Source organism: Urocitellus parryii, chromosome 3 (assembly GCF_045843805.1).
Source record: "Urocitellus parryii isolate mUroPar1 chromosome 3, mUroPar1.hap1, whole genome shotgun sequence".
Taxonomy (NCBI): domain Eukaryota; kingdom Metazoa; phylum Chordata; class Mammalia; order Rodentia; family Sciuridae; genus Urocitellus; species Urocitellus parryii.
Genome location: NC_135533.1, coordinates 194034929 through 194054723, shown reverse-complemented (window position 1 = coordinate 194054723; position 19795 = coordinate 194034929). Strand labels below are relative to the sequence as shown.

At 45.6% G+C, this 19795-nt stretch overlaps 1 protein-coding gene across 1 annotated transcript in view; it reads right to left on the bottom strand.

The window, feature by feature from the left end:
• The window catches only part of Itga9 (integrin subunit alpha 9), a 307948-nt gene that overhangs the window by 2526 nt on the left and 285627 nt on the right, over window positions 1–19795 (bottom strand). The window contains exon 27 of the mRNA XM_026406057.2: window positions 12826–12945. Within this exon, the coding sequence (XP_026261842.1) occupies window positions 12826–12945 (120 nt within the window). The remainder of the gene's footprint in view (window positions 1–12825; window positions 12946–19795) is intronic.

Sequence of the window (19795 nt, the reverse complement as noted above, 5' to 3'; positions counted from 1 at the left end):
TGCCTGGCTGTGCCACCTCCCTATCATTCAGAAGGGGTGTCACTGGCCTAGCTGAACATGAGAACTGTCAAGAGGCTGCCAGGTACTTCCCACATTGCCAAAGGAACCCCGAGCATTTTCTTTAAGTAGGGTTGCCAAGGCAGCACAATTTGAAGGACTCAGGGGAGCAGGGACAGAAGCCTTCTTAAAACATCTGGCCAGAGTCCCATGTCTTGAGCTTTAATAATGAGGTCGTTTCTGTAAAGAGACACTGAATTCCTGGTGTCTCCAGCCCTAGAGGTTCCTTCCTAGCATAAGAGCACCTTCGTCAGAACCCTACCTTCTGATGTCCCCACGCATACACTTTTCTCTCCTTAAACCTTGACCACCTTCTCTCTTCTGCAGGGGATGAGGGAAGGGGGCTTGACATGAATATTCTGGATCATTAGCAAAAGTTACCAGGTAAGGAACCAGAAATAAAGATCAAGACTCAATGGGTAGATGAAAAGGTCTCCCTAAGAAGCGACTGCTGGAATTAAAAAAAAAAAATTTGTAGTTGTCGATGGACAGCATGCCTTTATTTTTATGTGGTGCTGAGGATCAAACCCAGTGCCTCACATGTGCCAGGCAAGCACTCTGCCACTGAGTTACAGCCCCAGTCCTTGAACTATTCTTTAGAGATGGAGATGTGTCTAATTGGGCACCTCCTCTGATGAGAGGAATATACTCATGAAACTTAGGCTCATACCTCTGGCTGCTGATAGTGTAAAGTCTCAATAATCCCAGCTGACTCAGTTTTAATTATAGAGAAATGACATATACCTACAGTGGCATCAATTAAGCCAAATGGCCACAGGCTGCTCCCATGTTAGCTTCTGCATTTGTCTTAGGATTCCTTGAGGGTAGGACTTGGATCATGCTGTCATTGGTACCAGTGATAAGTTGCAAAAATGCCCACAATCCTTCATTCTCTGGCATCCCTGCCCTTGACCATATATCTGCAGCTATTTCCAAGGGGCTCCTGACTTGGGCCCAACCTTGATTTTTCACCAAGGCTTGCTTTGATAATTGGATGTGAGGGAGGTGTTGCTGTATCTCAAGCACCAAGGGGCTTTGCATACTTCCAGTTACTTTCTCAGAACCTTTCCCTGCTTCCCTGCAAACAGAGGGGTCCAGCTGTTGCAAGATGAGCCCCCAGCAGAGGCCCTCCCAGACCAATCAGCCTCTAACTGTTTGCAAGCACACGTGGGAGTTCAGCAAAGACTGAAGAGCTGCCCAGTTGAGCTGGGTCCAGATGGCCAACCATGGAACTGTGAGTTACCTAGATGGATGCTTCTCTCAGGCCACTGGACTTCAGGGTGGCTGGTTGTGCAGCAGAAGTTAGCTGGTACAGAAATCAGTTATTTGTTGGTTGACTCACTGAATGAATTGGAGGATTCTAGAAGGAAAGGGCATCAATGTGCCTTGTCCTGCAGAACCAGAATTGTTCATCTTTAGGAAGGAAAAAATTGGCTCACTTCTAGCCATGCTAGTGAAGGGATCTGCTATGGAGTATGGTTCACAAGTGAGGATTTAGAGCACTTACTTAGTCTAACTAGTGCTTTCACGTGGCTCTCATGTCTCATGCTTTTCTTTCCTTCCTTCTTCCTTTTATTTTTTTTTTTTTCTTTTTTCAGTGCTGGGGATTGAACCAGGACCTCATGCATGCCAGGCTTATGTTCATGTTTTTATGGATGTCATTTTTGTTTCCAACACAGTGAAGGCCCTGTCATCTCTCATACGCATACAGAAGCAAGCTCTCTTCTTTAGTGGAATGACGTTGGCATTAGGCCTGAACGCCCCAGCTGGCAGTGCTCTCAGAAAAAAAGCCTTGTATGAGGATGTGGGGGGAAATGTACACTCCTACATTGTTGGGGAGACTGTAAATTAGTACGACGACTCTGGAAAGCAGTATGGAGACTCCTCATATGGAATGGAACCACCATATGATCCAGCTATCCCACTCCTTGGTATATATCCAAAAGAACTAAAATCAGCAAACTATGGGGATATAGCCACATTGGTATTTATAGCAGTGCACTTCGTGATAGCCAAGTAGTGAAATCAGCTTAGGTGCCTGTCAACAGATGAATGGATAAAGGAAAGAAATATGGCATATACACAATGGAGTTTTACTCAACCATAAGGAAGAATGAAATTAAATCATTTGCTAGTAAATGAATGGAATTGGAGAATATCACGCTAAGTGAAATAAGCCTGACTCAGAACACTAAGGTTTGAATGTTTTCTTATGCAGAAGCTAGAGAGAAATAAGGAATTAACAAAAAAGAGAGGGATCTCATCTCATGAAAACAGAAGGTCAATAGAGTAGATGGGAAAATGGAGGAACAGTGGAATGAAATTAACCAAATGATGTTATGTGTATGAACATTTCATAATGAATTTCACTTTTATGTATAACCATAATGCACCAATTAAACACACACACACACACACACACACACACACACACACACACACACACACCATCCTTGCAACCTTCATATTCCACTCTACCACTGAAGGGTCTCAAGAGTCCTGTTCCCAAACAACCTGCATGTGACCTCTTGGATGGAAGTTAGTTTCTGCTGTTGATGTACATCTGTCTCTGAAACCCAAAGATCATTTCTCAAAATAGGGTGCACTCTTGTGAGTAGAGAGTGCAACTTGGCAGTATAGTCTGAGCACTGTGTAGGCTGGGTGGGGTGCCACTCACCTTACGGATGTATACGTTTGTTACAACTATTTCCCAACAGATGGCAGTAGAGTGTCTTATTCTAACAAAATCAGTATATGTACTGATTTTTTTTTTGACAGATGGAAATAAAGAGTCTTGAAGAAGTGGTTGCTATTGACTAGCTGGCCCAAAGGTGCCATTTGGTCTAGTGGTGACCTGTCAAACTAACATGGTTTCTTATGTGATAAAACCAATTCTATTTCAGGAAAGGAGCATGTTACTCTTGTGCTTTGGTTTAGAGACTGGTTCTGGCTTTGGTATGGAGCCCATTGACAGAGAGCATTGGTTCCCCAAACATGGTCATTGCAGGCTTACCTGGTACCATGAAGGCCAAATTACAAGGGATGTAGGAAAGAGATGTGGCAAAAGAGTGCAGAGTCCTGATTACTATACAAGCTCCAACTAATCCTCTCTGCCCCATAGGAGAGGTCGTTTTCTTGAGTCCCAGCATCTTTATTTCTACCCCCAGAGGTCAAGGGCATCCTCAGACCTCTTCCATCCCTGAAACAGGATGACAGCTCTTTCTCTTGCCCCCCCCCCAAATTCAGAGTTTCTGATTGTAGGCCATATAACTATATACTCTGGACTCACACAAAGGTTGGACAAGAACCTGGCTCAGTGGCTGGGGAGGCTGAGACAGGAGGACTGCGAGTTCAAAGCCAGCTTCAGCCACGACGAGGCACTAAGCAACTCAGTGAGATCCTGACTCTAAATAAAATACAAAATAGGGCTGGGGATGTGGCTCAGTGGTACACAGTGTCTTAATCCTGGTAGTCACCCCCCCCCAAAAAAAAAAAGTTGGACAAAGTGTAGAATTCTTGACCAGTATGGATTTTTCTCAAAGATTTTTAGAAAATTGAAATCTTAGTTTTCCAAGAAAACAAGTACAACATAGTTTAATGATATTTTAAGTAATTATGAGGCTTTTGAATTCATAAAACATATGCAGGTATAGTCATTAACTTTTATAGGCTTTTGAATTACAGTGTTTTAATCTCAACTTCACCAATAAGGAAAGTAGACAAGCTTTGAAAGAGCTGAAGCTCTTGATCAGATATAAGTGTCAGAGTCCTATGTAAGTCTAAGACTCTTAGGTAACAGTGACCTATAATTTCATCAGGAATGGGGAAAATATCAATCCTTTTGTAAAAATGTCAGAATGAACAACTTGTGAGAACAAGCCACCTAAAGTAATGTGCAATAACTGGAGAGACCTCTAAGTCCCCCGTAGGTGTAATATTGTGTTCAACTGGTCTTAATAAGCACAAATCAACAAATCAAGAAGATCTGCCCAGCTAACATTTTCTAATAAAATGTCAATTAAGAATGGGACAGTGGAAAACTAAACTTAGCAAGCTTTTGTCATCCCTTGAGATAAATGATAAAGATAAATGACTTCGGCCAGGTTTGGTGGCATCTGCCTATAACCCTGGAGACTTGGGAGGGAGGCCGAGGTAAGAAAACCACAAGTTCAAGGTCAGCCTCAGCAACCTAGCAATTTCGTGAGACCCTGTCTCAAAATAAAAAATAAAGGGACTGGGGTATAGCTCAGTGATAATGCTCCCATGAGTTCAATTCTCAGTACTAAAAAGAAACAAACAAAAAAACCAACTCTGAATTTAATCATCTAACAAGTATTTACACCTAAGAGACACTTGTTTTATATCATAGCTCTTAATCTACTGCCAGAGGAGGCTCACAAGACCCTTTGACCTGCTATAGTGTCTCATAGCTACTGCACAGCCATCCCCACCTATTCCAGTAGTCAGTACACCCCAAAGTCAAGCATTTGAGAAAGGACATCAGTTCACCTGTCAGGCATGTGTGACTAGAAATGTCACCTCCTTCCTTTCCATTAGCCATCTTCACATCATAAAAGTTTACAAACTGGCTTAGGAACTTATAGACAGTTCCTAAGGATCATAATCAAGAGAGTTCTCTGATAAGTTCTGAGAGCTGGAATATTGAAAGAAGACACAAAAATTAGATATTTATGAATAAGGAAAAAACTGTTGCTAATAGGTAGAGAATCAGGAACACCTTTATCTTCCACAAAATCATCCACCTGCTTTACTGAGGCCCGACTGATAGTTTTTAAAAGTGTAAAATGTGTCGGGCTGGGGATGTGGCTCAAGCGGTAGCGTGCTCACCTGACATGCATGTGGCCCGGGTTCGATCCTCAGCACCACATACAAACAAAGATGTTGTGTCCGCCGAAAACTAAAAAATAAGTATTAAAATTCTCTCCCTCTCTCTTAAAAAAAAGTATAAAATGTGATATTTTGCTACATGCATATATTAGGAAATAATGAGTCCAATCAAAATAATTAATATACCCATCACCTCACATGGTAATCCTTTTTTTGTGTGTTTGGTGACAATATTTCAGATCTGCTCTCATAGCCAATTTCCAGTACCCATCTATGAGTTATCTTTTATATTAAAGTATCTATGTATTATAAAGCAGAAAGAATTGTACAATTCTTAACAATGATGTTAAATCAAGACTTGAAGTACATTTCCCTCCCTCAGGCCCCTCTCAGCACACACAGTGGCTTCTGTTAGTATTCTTGGGTATTTGGGAGAAAACTTGGAGAAGTGCTGGGCAAATCTGCCCTTGCTGCCAACTGAGCCTACACCAAGGCTGCCAGGAAATGATTAATAATGAGGTTCAGTTGTACCCACAGCAACCCCACACTCGCCTCCAATCCAATGGAGTCAATGTTTTCCTGAACTTTTTTTTTGAATCTTTTGGGGCTTGTTCTGCTGCTTGAGGGGCAAGAGGCTCTGTTTATGACTATTCTGTTTGTAACAGACGAAACAGAAACCCTAGATGAGAAGCCTCAAGCCAAGCTTTGCTCGGCTGGAGGCCCAGGGAGCAGCGTGCTTTCTGGTTCTGTGTCTGTGCTGATCCTCATGGGGGCCTGCATCCCAGAGAGCAGCTTCCTGAAACGTCCTGACTTACATGATTTTCTGATACAATCTTGTATTCAAAAGCCTTCCAGAAAACTCCTTGAGAAACAGCAGTTTCCCCCTGAATAGCCCTTAAGGGTGGCTGCTGCCTGAGGCAGGGGACCTAGGAGATGTGGCCTGATGGGATTCTGGGGGTGCTGGCCTTGGAGCATGAGCCTCTTCCTTCCCAGCCTCCTCTGGATGAACAACTGTAGGACATCTGGTGTCTTGGGGGACACCCCTCCTCCGCTTCCTGGGCAGCCATTTCAGCGACCTTGGCTTAGTCCTTCTTTGGACTAACTCAAGGCCTCGTGTTTACCAGTCTCTTCAGTTACTCGACTATTTACACAGCATGTCTCTGTCTAGAGATGTTGACAATGCGACATCAGAGCAATATTTACTTCCAAACATAAACAAGCTCCCGCTGAAGGCCTTTGGCACATGGTTTTAATTGAGGCAGTGTTAGGGCATATATGCACGTGAACACGTGTATGGTTTCTCTCTGGGGAAAAAAGCTAGGATGGCTTTTCCAAGGCTGGTCTGGAGGTAAGGTGATAACCTTGGTGACCCATGCAGGGGTCATCAAGCCTTGCACATTCTCTGGGCCATTCCACAGAGGCAGCTCACTAAGGTTTTTTTTTTTTTTTTTTTTTTTTTGAGGTCAGAAGTAATGCTGTCAAATACAGACCATGAGCCCAAAGAAAGCCCCATACGCAGCAGGCACTTGGAAGGGCCCCAGCTGATAGAGAGCTGGAGGCAGCCTCGTGTGAGCATCGTGAACGTGTTCCACAGCCTGCCTGTTCGCCACTTAAGAAGCAGGCCCAGGCCTGTGGGGAAGATAGCCACAGAACTGGCAGAGCAAAGGCAATTGGCTCTGTTGCAAGCCATCTTGGTTTGCAAAAGGGTGACGCAGGAGAGAGGGAAAGAGATGGAGGGTCCTTGGCTAAAAGCGATAGAGGAGGATTTCTCTTTCATTAAGTGAGGACAAACTGCACACAAACGGGGACAGGAGGAAGAGTAGATGGAGGGACAGAGAGGGGCAGAAAGGGGAAAGGGGTCCCCTAGCATCTCTTTGCTGTATTGCCATAGAGCCCAGAGGCTGGCTGGTGTAATGAGCTGAAAGCATTTCTTAATGGTGCAGATTACAAAGTTCTCCTGCTACCTTTGAGCCATTAAACTTTCTCCTCATAAACAGGCCTTTTATGAAAGAGGCACAGGGCTCAGGCATCTTCGAACCCAGTCAGGAGCTGGAGGAAAGGAGAGGGGATTCATCTGGATTTTTCTCCCGCAAAAGAGTTTCATATTTCAAAGTTTTCTTCCTGCATGGTGGTTTGGCAGGCTACTGTAATCTTTGCACATAAAATTTAAATTATGGCTCCCAGTGTCTGCTAACATCTCGGCTTTGGGAAGGCTGATGAGGATCCATTTCAGTATTTGAAGAAGGGTCTGGTTAGCTTGGGGGCCCAGTGTGGATTTTGTGTGAAAGCCAGGGATAGTGAACGCCAAGCATGAGAGAGTGCCTGAGATGCCAGCAAGGGGCCTTCTGGAAGGTCCTGGGGGAGCTGCAGAGGCCGGGGGGAGGCTGGGGGGAGGCCGGGCTAGCCTGGAGTTAAGCTCTGAAGAAGGCATTTGCTGACCCTACCAGGGGTTTCTGTTGTAGATAAACATGTGCACATGCAGGATGGGCCAGGAACTGGTATCCCAGGCCAATTCCTGTTTGCCTCTCAGGTCTCTGGTCAGTCACCATCTCTAGTCATTATACTGCCTCTCAGAGGTTTTCAAGATTGTATGAAGCTCTGCTATTCATCTCTGTCCCCTTGCCCAGGGCCTGCCAGCTGGCAGGGGCTAAGTACTGTCTGCTGAATGAAGGCACCAGTCATCTTGTGAGCATCAGGTGTGCAGCCCTGCAGGCCCGTGCATACTCTGAGCGCAAAAGCATGGCCGGCTGCTTTGCTAAGCATTACTACGGCATCAGGATTCACTTTTTTTTATGCCACACTTTTGGAACAACCACTTGTGGCTTGACCATGAGGTCAAGGCAGTGGCAAGCAACCACAGGTAGCAATGTTATGAGCTACTCTGAAAGGAAATTTAAGAGGTGTGCCCTATGAAGGGAAGAGGACTTGAACACTGGCCACCCGTCTTCACATCCCCTCAGTGAAGCCTTCCCAGGTCGGCTGTGGCAGTTGGCTTCCCTTTGAAAGGAAGGGAGGGAATTTGATACACAATAAGGTAATAAGCCAGAACCACCGAGACCACCCATGCGAGTCAAATACTGGGCTGGACTTGAGCCCCATTAGTGGGCAGGTTTCAGGGCACTGCTCTGTCTATGTGGGGTTGGATCTCTACTCGCTGCACATGATACATCATTCTTAAACACAGAAATCAGTGTTGACGAGAGGTCTGTAGCTAAAGCTTTAGGAATACACAGGTCTTTAAAATAATACTGCATTTCATTTTCCCTTGTCGACCTCTTCTAAAGTTGTTAGATAGCTGGGCACAGCGGTGCACACCTGTAATCCCGGTGGCTTAGGAGGCTGAGGCAGGAGGACTGTGAGTTCAAAGCCAGCCTCCCCAAAAGTGAGGCACTAAGCAACTCAGGGAGACCCTGTCTCTAAAATAGGGCTTGGATAGGGCTCAGTGGTCGAGTGCCCCCGAGTTCAATCCCTGATACCAATCAATCAATAATTTGTTATATAATTAGCCCTTTAAGAATATTTTTTTTCTAAACAGCCCCCTCTGTCCAGCCCCTTACCACCTTTAGCTGTCCCTGAACAGGTTGCCCACTCTGACAGGAATGCTGATCCAGGACTCACTCTCTTTCTACCTCGTCCCCAAAGGAGTTCAATTATGATCTTTGCCTTTGACACTGTAGAAGACAGGTGACATCTCATCTACTTAAAAACAGAATAAAACTGGTAGTTAGGTGAATCTTCCTTTATAATCATGACTACTAAAAGAGGAAGATGTTGTCCCTATTGCTGGACATGATGTTTGTAACAGATAAAAGATGACCACCAAGCCTCTGTCACTCCTCCCATTGAGAAGCGGGCCCCTGTCCCTTCCCTTGACTGGGCTGGCATGTGACTGCTTTGGCCAAGAGAATATGGCAGAATGATGCTGAGCCTGTTCCAGGCTGGCCCGTAGAGAAGGGGCAGCTTTGACTGGGCTCTGTTGAAAGGTCAGCCACCATATACTCTGGGGGAGGACCACCTGGAAGGGCCCCGAGTTGACATGGACAGGAAGAAAGGGCCTGGTGGTGCCCAGCCTTCCACTGACCCCACCAAGCGACTAGGAACATGAGGTAAGCTGTATTGGACTTTAAGACCATCTCAGCCACAGGGAAATGCACTAAGAGACCCTACTCATTGCCATGTGGAGAAGACTCCCAGCCAAACCCTTCCTGAATCCCTGGCCCATGCACTTGTGAGATATGACATTATAATTGTTTTAAGCCACTTGATTTGGGGGGCAGCTTGTTATGCAGCATTACTAACTGGATGATATAAATGCAGTGTCCCCACCACTGACCATGCTGTCCTGCTGGAGTGAGCACCTTTGGAGGCTCTGTCTTAGTTTCCGTCTTTCCAGAGAGACCCCTGCTATCCTGTACTCTTCTCTGACTCCAGCCTGAGCTGTCTGGGTTTGTGGGAGATAGGCAAGCCAAGCTGGGTGACCCAGGCAGATTCTGTCAACTCCTACCTCTAGCCACAGTTGGCAGAGGTGGACAGTGACTTAACCTGGACCAGAGAGATCCTCTCTCCTGGACATGTGGACCCAGGAATCAGAAACGGCTGACCCTTTTATGTCTCTGATTAGGAGTTGCTGAGATGTAGATCAGGAGGGCTGGAGGTGATCATTTTCTAGTGTGTGTAGGGAAATGAATGCAGAGAGAGCCAGCGTGCGCTCTGGGGGAAGCATGATACGGTGTGCAGAGTCGAGGGGAGGAGCTGGCAGAGAGAAGCAAGCAAGGGACGCAGGCAGCTGGCTATGGGTTTGGATGTACACATTTCCTTGGGATCTATAGGGCTGCCCCTGAACCCTTAGAATCCTCTTTCTTTCTCTTGCTTGAGCAGTCGAAAGGATCTTTTTTTTTTTTTTTTTTTTTTTTGCAACTGGAAAAAATGGCCTATGTGATGTCTGGATGTCTGAGGTAAGAAAGAATGCTCAGCCCTGGAAACAGAAGAGAAGACTGCCCAGGCCAGCGGGGTGACAGTAGTGTCCTTCTGTTGGCCTTCCCTCTACAGGACAGGGGTGGTGGTGACTGGGTGCCAATCAAGCCCTGGTGTCCTGCAGCCACCGCACAATAGGAAAGCACAACACCACACTTGTCCTCTTCCCAAAGGCCTTCCAGTCCTACCTCTGTCCTCTAGGGTGGCTGTCCACTGTCTGAGCTAGAAACAGGAACAGCTGCGACCTCTCAAGTTCAAGTGGTCACCAGACCTAGGACCACAAGGCCCCAGCTCTCATCCACGCATGCTCCCTTGTTGTCGAGGTGGGGACTTGCAGCACCTCCTCTATTTCCAGAGCAGCACTTGCCACTCTCCATTGTGTTCACTAGTCTACCTGGGGAGGGTTCGAGGGCAGGGCAGGGACATAGTCATCCGTGCACCCCAATGCCTTGTCCAGTGTTTGGGTCAGAGCCAGAGTTCAAAGAGCACGGACTGAAACGAAACCCTGCTCTCTGATGACTTGCAAAGCTATTTGACCCATGCGGCCTCCTGCGACAGCTTCCTCAAAGCTTTCCTTCCACCCTTGAGCTGTGGCAAGGTCTTGTCAGGGTTAAGGCACATAGGGTGACCTCCGATGGCAGTGACCCTGTTCTTTCTCCAAGTCTGCCTCAGTAGGTGATGTCTGGCTTCTCAGATCCTCCCTTTTTGGATTTCACTCAGCTGAGGGACCTCAAGGTTCTGGTCACACTATGACAGAGATCTCCTGCAATTACCCTTTCTTAAGCAAATGTGACAAGAGCAAAGCAAAGCAGATGGCAGGTGGGACCAGGCAGGACAGCACCCACAGGAGCTGGGACACCCCTGAGAGAAAGGGGCGTGCACTCCACAAAACAGAAGTGGGGACATGACCATGATGTTCCCTGCTCTGTGTCCCTGTCTGGTCCCCTACGCTCAGCCATGGAGAAGGAAAGCACTGCCTCTCATTTCAAGAACCCATAGAAAGACAGAAGGAAGTCTCCTTCTCTGTCTCTCTCTCTCTCTCTCTCACCCTTCAGCTGGAAGCCTGTCTCTGTGGATTCCAAACACTGAGCAGGCTTTGTTCTCTACCGCAGACCAGAGGCCCTCCCGGCGGGAAGGAGTTGGAGTTGAGAAAAGGGAGAATTCAGAACCCATGTGGCAATGAAGATTAAATAAACAGCCAATTAGTGGATTAAAACAAAAAGGTAATAATATTCACTGTTGGCAAGTAGGCAGGAAAATGGACGCTTCAGACACACGGCTCCTGGGAGGGAGTCTGTAGAACCTTTCCAAAGGGCAATTGGCAACATAAGATAAAAGGCACAGTCATTCCATTTCTAGGGTTTCGTTCTAAGGATATAACAAAGTATTTGTGCAAATATTTGGCTCCAGAGTTATCCACTCTTAAAGGAAGTGTGCAACCAGGAGCAACCTAAATTCCAGCCCCAAGGGACCAGATGAATAAACAGCAGACTCTCTGTAGCTTTAAGATGTGTCTGGAAGTGGGCTCTTCACGGTATGGAAAGACAGTCACAGTATTATCTTCAGGGGATAATAGCTTGCAAAATAGCACCCAGGATGCCTAAAAAGCATGGGAAATGCATTTTCAAGTAATATGCTTAAAATTTCTTCCACGTCAAGACACCTTTTCAGATGAAGTAACCTTAAGTTTAAAGCAATGGTCTGATTGCTAACCTGAGATAAGTACAGTACATGCATTATTTTTTCCCTGTATTTCTAGACATTTTGGCTACGCTTCTGAAATATATTTATTATGCTGGGAAAATCTAACTAAAGCATTATTGAGAACTAAGTTGATCCTATGAGAACCCCTGGTTTAGGTCTGTATATGCAGAGGAAAAGGTCAAGAGAGACAGTGCTACACTCACTGTGGTTATTTCTGGGATGTGGACATATAGGTATTTTATATTTTTTCCCTTAATGATATGTTATTATGTTTGATCAGTACCTACTATTATCTTGTAATCCCAAAGAAATTAATAATTTGAATTTAATGTATTCATCTATAATAATCTAGGATAACCTGAGAGTTAGACACTGGAGAAGTCTGGGGGCTTTGGTGTCACGAACTCCCAGTGATGGTCCCTGGTGCTGTTTTGGATCTGGGGACACAGTGGAAATAAGGAAAAGACAGGCCCCACTCACCTGGCCCATCACTGCCCCGTGGAGGGGACAGACCTTCATCAGATGACAACTCTGATACCATTGTTGATGAAGATGGAGACTCTGACATAAAAAGACTCCAGATCTCAGAGAGTCAAGCAAAGAAATCACCCTAGGCTTGGGGGTGAGGATACCCCTTTCAACTTGAGAGAATGATGCTTGACATGAATGATGAGTAGGTGTGCCCTGGTGACAGGGATAGGGCGATTCTATACCCTGGCTCAACTCCAAATGGACCACTACAGAGTTGGGGGAACAGAGCTCTAGACCTGTGGCCATCTCAGTTACTGAGTCTTCTGGGCAGAAATCTTTCTCATATGCCATGGGGGAGGAGGAGGTGGGAAGAAAAAAATACATGGCTCTGTGGTTTCCTTTTTTATTCTTTCTTCAAGCAAATGATAAACCACTCTTCTCCCAGCTGGTACCTCCCAAGGTTGTTCTGGAGTTGGGTTCCCAACATCCCACATCAGGACTGGTGTAACTCTCTTAGAAAAAAAGAGGAGAAGAAACTGAGACCTTTGTTCTCTCTCTCTAAAGTGGTCCAAATCCTCAGTTGTGCATGGCCTCAAGAGCAGCAAGATTCCATTCCCTGCCTGAAGAAGACACTGACGTCCCCTGTACCTTCTACCACAAAGGGAGTTCCCTATAGGAAACCTCTTCCAAGGTGCACCCACCCCGGAGAGGCAGGAGAGCTGGGTGTCTACCGATGGTGACTCCATGGAGACCTGTGATCTCCAGACTCACCTTCCAGAGCAGCACAGCCAGCAGCAGGAAGATGAGGATCCCCACCAGCAAACTTATGGCAATGATCCACCCCACGACGTAGCCACGGGGCTCCAGATTGTGCAAGGCTTCAAAGACCACCTAGGAGGCAAAGCAAAAATGAAAACATAAAAAATAAGTCCCAGGTCTTGAAGGCACTGTAATGATAATCACCTTGATTTAAGTATCATGGAGTGAATACAAGTGTACTGAAAAACTGAAAAACACATGCTACTTTTTTTTTTTTTTAATTTTGATATTGGGGATTGAACTCAGGGGCACTTGACCACTGAACCACATTCCCAGCCCTATTTGTTGCATTTCATTTAGAGACAGGGTCTCATTGAGTTGCTTAGTACCTCTATTTTGCTGAGGCTAGCTTTGAACTTGTGATCCTCCTGCCTCAGCTTTCCAAGCTGCTGGGATTACAGGCATGCATCACCGCACCAATTACACACTACATTCTCAATTGAGAACAGATGACAACAGTCTACCTTACATTTTTTTTTTTAAAGAGAGAGGTGTGTGTGTGTGTGTGTGTGTGTGTGTGTGTGTGTGTGTGTGTGAGAGAGAGAGAGAGAGAGAGAGAGAGAGAGAGAGAGAGAGAGAGAGAGAGAATATGAGAATTTTTAATATTTTCATTTTTTAGTTTTTGGTGGACATAACATCTTTGTTGGTATGTGGTACTGAGGATTGAACCCGGGCTGCACGCATGTCAGGCGAGCGCGCTACCGCTTGAGCCACACGCCCTGCCCTGCATTTTGGTTTTGAAACAAAGAACGTAGGGTGCATTCCATGCAAGATAATACTTCTTTTGGGGCATTGAGCTCAATGTGTAGTTTAGTGGAATTATCTGACTCATGCCAGTTTACCCAATAGATTTTGGACCCTTCCAGGGTCTGAATGCATTCTGTCTTGCGTCTCATGTTGGTGCCTAACAAACGGAAGGAACTCACTCAGGAAGCCATGCTGTCTGTGGTTTCTAGTGTGAGCCATATACCAGTGGAGCACATGTCTCAATGAGGCAAGTATTTCCAACTTTTATGGAAATTCAGTGGCTCACATCAACTCATGACAGCCAAGTGTGTGTCTCTTCCCTATTCCATATCAGGAATATTTACACCATGGAAATTGGCAAACACATCAGGGTTTCCCTACCCTCCTGCCAGAGAACCAATTGCTAAGCATACATCAACTCACCTCTGACAGCATCCTTCAGCTTGCTTTAGCTCCACTGGCCACAGAGGAGTGTGGTTTGCAGAATTCAAAGCATCTATTGTGCCCTCTGCTGCTAAATAATCCTTCCCAGCTCTCCCTAACACAGGGTCTCGTTCAAACTCCTTACTGCTGAGGAGATGAAAATCCTAGGCCTGGGCAGTCATCTCTCTTGGCTCCGAACTGGCTGGCCTGACCGCAGGCCTCTGCCCAAGGAGTGGCTGTCCTTGGAGCTCCCATCCCCTCTCAGCCTTGCTTGATCCTCAAGGCCAACTGACCTTCCGCCTCTGCCAGGAGACTCCACTGCTCTCAGGAGACTGTCGGTCCAGTCCCACACTCAAGTCCAAGCAGTGATATTGCCCTGCTCCTGCTGCCCAGGACTGCTCATTTTACCTTTTTAGGGTTTGGCTTCCACTCTTTCTAGTATTTGCCAAATGTTCCTCTGTGCCAGGTTCTGTGCTTCTCTTGGGATCTCTTGTCTAATTCACACAATCACCCCATGATGGTTTTCTTTTTTCTTTTTTTTTTTTTTTTTGTATCAGGGATTGAACTCAGGGGCACTTGACCACTGAGTCACATCCCCAGCCCTATTTGTATTTTATTTAGAGATAGGGTCTCACTGAGTTGCTTAGCGCCTCGCTTTTGCTCAGGCTGGTTTTGAATTCACAATCCTCCGGCCTCATTCTCCTGAGCTGCTGAGATTACAGGCATGTGCCACCACGCCTGGCCCCCCATGAGGTCTTCAACATCTATTTTATAGAGAGGGACATGGACATCAGGGGTGGGGGACATGGCTGTAGGCTATGTAGCTGAAGTACAGAGTCAGAATTTGAACCCAGGTCTTGCCAACATAAAACCCTTAAATCTGAAATTGTAACCAACACCACAGAGTACCTGGCTGATGGTGGCCCTTTTTGTCAATTAAATGGATTATTTACTTGGTTCTTCCCTGGTGGCAAGGCAAGAAAATACAGACATCTCCATCTCCCTCTTTGCCTCCCTTCCTACAGCTGGGGTAGCAGGGAGTTTGTATGTGCTGAGGATTAGTGGGGGCAGTCATCCATAAGACAGATAGGCTGCCAGTTTCACCTATGGATCCTGAATCCAGAAGATTATCTTAAGGAAAATGAGGCAGAGCATAAACCACACCTTGCTTCATGGAGAAAAATGAGAGAAAACTGCCTATAAAACATAGCAGGCCCTTCTGAGAACAGACATGGGGACTCTTTATAGAACTTACTAGCTGAGTGATCTTGGGTGAAGTACTTAATCTCCCTGAGCCTCAGTTCTCTCAACTGTGCAACAGGAACACAATAGCACCTCCCCAGTGGATTAAAAGGAATGATGTGTACAGGCCCCAACAGCACTTGGCACAGAGACCATGCTGACGAGTGAGATGTGCTCCTGTTAGCATCATTATCATTGCTTTTGAGGTTATGCATGCCTTGCTCTATTTAATTCTTAAAAATTATTGAAGTCTACCTAGAGAAAACCTACAATTGACTGTGGGGTTCGGATAAGCAATTCCTGTCTTTAAAGGTTCATGTCGTTGGGTTCTTGCTGTGGATCAAATCGCCTCTCCCACGCTCAGGATCCCTCATCCTGCCTTGTCCAGATGAGTCTGGAAGCACTACAACCAAGTGAGAAGATGTGGAGGGAGGAGGGCCCGCCTGGACCCTGTCCTGGTGTGACCGAGGGCAACTGGAACACTACTTTGTTTCTTTCCCTGTGAAATGGGGAAAATACCATAGTTCTACTAGAGTGCCTGGAGCCTGGTGGTGAACGTAAGCCCGATAAGCCTTCCCATCGACAGTGCAGGGCTGGGCCAGGCTGCTGCTTGGGCGGGGGAGGAGGGTGAATTGTAAAGCAATTTACCATGTTAACCCAGATGGCTCAGGGATACTGAAATCCCGGCCCTGGCAAACCCGTGTTGGAGGTCTGGCTTTGTGGATACAGAGACAGAGTAGCTGCTACAGTTTAGTCTGGCCAATTCCACCAGCCTGCCCTGTCACTCCCCTGGAATGCGCCTCATCTTTTTGATTATTTTTCAGTGATGTCCCCGGTCCTCTTGGACGCGTGCTGTATGCTTTGGCAAAGCCCAGACTCTCACATCACGACTCTGGCGAGCTCGTCTGCGGGTGATGATCTGAGTGTCTTGCAGTTCTAAGAAGTCATCTCTTACATTGAAACCAAACCAAACAAACAAAACATAGAAGGGTCAGCAGCAGGGACCCCCCCCAGGTCCTGACTCCACCACTAGGGAGAAGTGATCCTGGCCAAGGCTCTGGGCCTCTCCTCTGCTCTCCATCCTCTGGTTTCCACCCCCCGTTACTGCCCCAGTTCAGGCCTGGTCCTTAGCTCACCAGCGCTATCTCAGGAGCCTTGGAGAGCCTACCTGCCATGAGAATTGTCTTTCTAAAAAAGCATGTGTCTCACCAGCTCACTTCTCTCAGCTCACACTATTGATGGCTTCCTTTTATACTGAGCATCTAATTCAGGACACAAGGCCCTATGACCTGGTCTTCTTCCTTCCTTGACAGCCCCTCCCAGGACATGAATTCATATTCCAGCCATCTTCCTGTGAGGCCAGAGGTCCCCTGCCTCTCTGCAGGCTTCTTTTGCCATCTGGAATGTCCTTCCATCCTGGTCCCTTTGATAGGCTCCATTATAGCTCATCTTTAAAATGTTCATACTTTTCTTTGTTTGGTACCAGGGATTAAACCCAGACCTGCTTACCCACTGAGCCACATCCCCAGCCTTTTTTTTTTTTTTTTTTTTTTTAAATATAGGATCTCACTAAGTTGCTGAAGCTGGCTTTGAACTTGTGATCTCCCTGCCTCAGCCTTCCGAGCCTCTGGGATTATGGGCGTGCATCATCAAGCCTGGCAATGTTCATATTTTCTGATTCACTAATTCTGTACTTGAAAACATGCCCCAAGGCAAGAAATATAAACTACAGAAAGATAAAACTGCAGAAAAAATTTTAATGCTCACTCCAGAATTATCCATACTGATGCAGAATCAGAAATATTCAAAAATAATAGGGCAATAGATGAATAAATTTATGATCAATCAAAATGGAATATCATAGAATGAATAGAAATGATGACAAAAAAACTGACAAAGCACATTTTTAACAAGTTAAAAACATGACAAATATACAGTGAATGCATGCGAATGATTTATATAATTCATTATGGAGGCAGTAAAATGGTGAAACTAGGTCAAAGAGGGATCTGAAAAAAAATGTATAGTCATAGAAAAAAAAGAGAGTTCTGAAATCAGATACAAAACTGTCCAATACCCTACAGGGTGATAAACTATCATCTTTGGGATTATGTTTTTGGTCAGACAGAAATTACTTTTATTTTTACTGGCAAGAGTCATTTATAACCTATTAGTATTCTACAAATTAATGTGTAACATCACAGAATCTGAGCCCCAGAGAACTGGGCAGGCTTGCTAGATGAGTGCTTCTCAAAGTTTACTGTTTACGAATAGCATGAGGTAGCTTGTTAAAAATGTAGATTCCGGGATGTTCACGGTGATGCAAACATGTAATCCCAGTGGCTTGGGAGGCTGAGGCAAGAGGATTCCAAGTTCAAAGCCAGCTTCGGCAACTTTGATGAGGCCCTGTGCAACTCAGAGAGACCCTGTCTCAAAATAAAATATAAAAGAGGGCTAGGCTCAGTAGTTAAGTGCCCCTGGGTTCACTCCCTGGTACCAAAAAGGAAAAAAAAAAAAAAAAAAGGTAGTTCTGAGTTGGATGAGGCTTGAGAGTCTACATTTCAAAGAAGTTGCCCATGATATGGATACTATTGGCCCATGGTCCATGCTTTGAGAAGAAAGGGGACAAGAGAATGCTCCAGTATGTCCATGTAATCATTGTTTTGCTTGATTTCCAAATTTTAGGTACTTCTGAAACCATGGAAATAATGTGGGAAAAATGATTAGTGTCATGATAATAAATTAAGAATCAGAAACATCAATATATAAAAGAGTTTTAAGAAAATGGAATGAAATTTAAAAACCAAAAGGCATGTTTTGAGATTGTAGGTAGTTTTTCCTCATAATTTGTACTATTTAGCTTTCTTTTGAACGGAGCATTTTAAAGTCAAGGCAAAAAAATTTTTCCTTTGAGAGACTCTTCTCTAAGGCAGTGATGACCTTTCTGTCTGTGGGTTCTAGGCAACTGTTCATTCTTACAAGAAGAGGACTGCATATATTCTTGTCTTCTGGACCAATATAGTGATTCATAAATGAACAGATTAATAAATGCAACATCCTTTCTATTGTAACATCAGATGAAGTATGACTATGACCCAGTCTGCAACCAAAGAGATGACAAGATCTGAAGGTAGAGTATCTGGGTGGGTAGAGTATCTGATTTTTTTTTTCTCTCAAAATCTATTTGTTTTTTCTTTTGAGGATGGGGTTTGACCATCCATCTTCTGTCCACCCATCCTTCTATCATTCCATCCATTAGCCCATTCACCCTGTTCATCTAAGTATTTGTTTGTCCATCCGTCCGTCCGTCCATCCATCCATCCAACAAATGTGTGTGTGGCGTCTATGTGCCAGATACTGTGGAAATTCACCAATGAATAAAACAGGCAGTCTTCAGCCTCATACAACCTGCAGCTCCCAGAGAATACTGGCCAATCAGACAAATAAATGCAAAATTACAATTGTGGAAAGTACAAATAGGGAGAGGATCGTGGCTATGAAAGACTCTGAGATGGGCATGCAGGTCAGAAGAGTTCCTGGAGGAACTGCTTGAGAGAGGGCTAAAGGAGAGCAGAAGTTAGCCAGTAAAGAGAGAAGGGAAGCTCATCCTAAGGGAGGGACCACCATGTGCAGCACCCCTTCGGCAGGAGCGAGCTTGGTAAGGGTGAGATGCTGTTCTCAGCCAGCAAACAGAATAGACAAGAAGCCACAGGACGAGGTTCAGAAGAACTGGAAGTGGCATTCAGAATTCTGTTTGAATGGGAGCTGTGGCTCAGTGGCAGAATGCTTGCCAAGCATACACGAGATCCTGGATTTAATTCCCAGCACTGCTGAAATGAAAAAAAAAATGATGTCTATCTGGGCATGGTGGCACATGCCCATAGTCTGAGTTACTTAGGAAGCTGATCCCTTGAGCCTACGAGCTCCAGGTCAGCTTGGCAACACCATAAGACCCTGTCCACAACAACAACAACAGAATTATATGCTTTATCTTAAGCAGGATGGAAAGACAATGGAGGGTCTCCAATGGCCAAGTAAGGGCATGGCATGATTTCCATTTTGCAAAGCTCACTGCAGCTGCAGAAAGAATCCAGGCTAGAAGGCAGAGGTGGGTGTGGGGGTCCAAGGAACAAGCAGCCCAGTGAGAGGGTTGCAGGGAAGTGGTTTCCCCAGGGTAGGTTTCTGCTTCCAATAAGAAAGGAGGTAGTATGAAAGGAGATGTAGGGCTGAGCATTGGAGTGGAGTGTCTGCCAGCACTGGGGGAGCAGCTGGGAGCATGGTAGGAGGCTGAGAGATGGGAAAGGCAAAATTTTGAGTAGCGAAGACATTGATAATGACATGGTCATGGACTGCAGCTGAGGGCTTATGGACTGGACACAAACAAAATGAGCAGCCTGAGGCTGTCTCAATGGAGTCTTAGAGGAGCCAGGCACTGGGCATCCTGCCAGCCGCTGTAAAGTTTAATGCACCTGGGATTGGCAAGCTGCTGTCAGAGAATGACCACAACCCA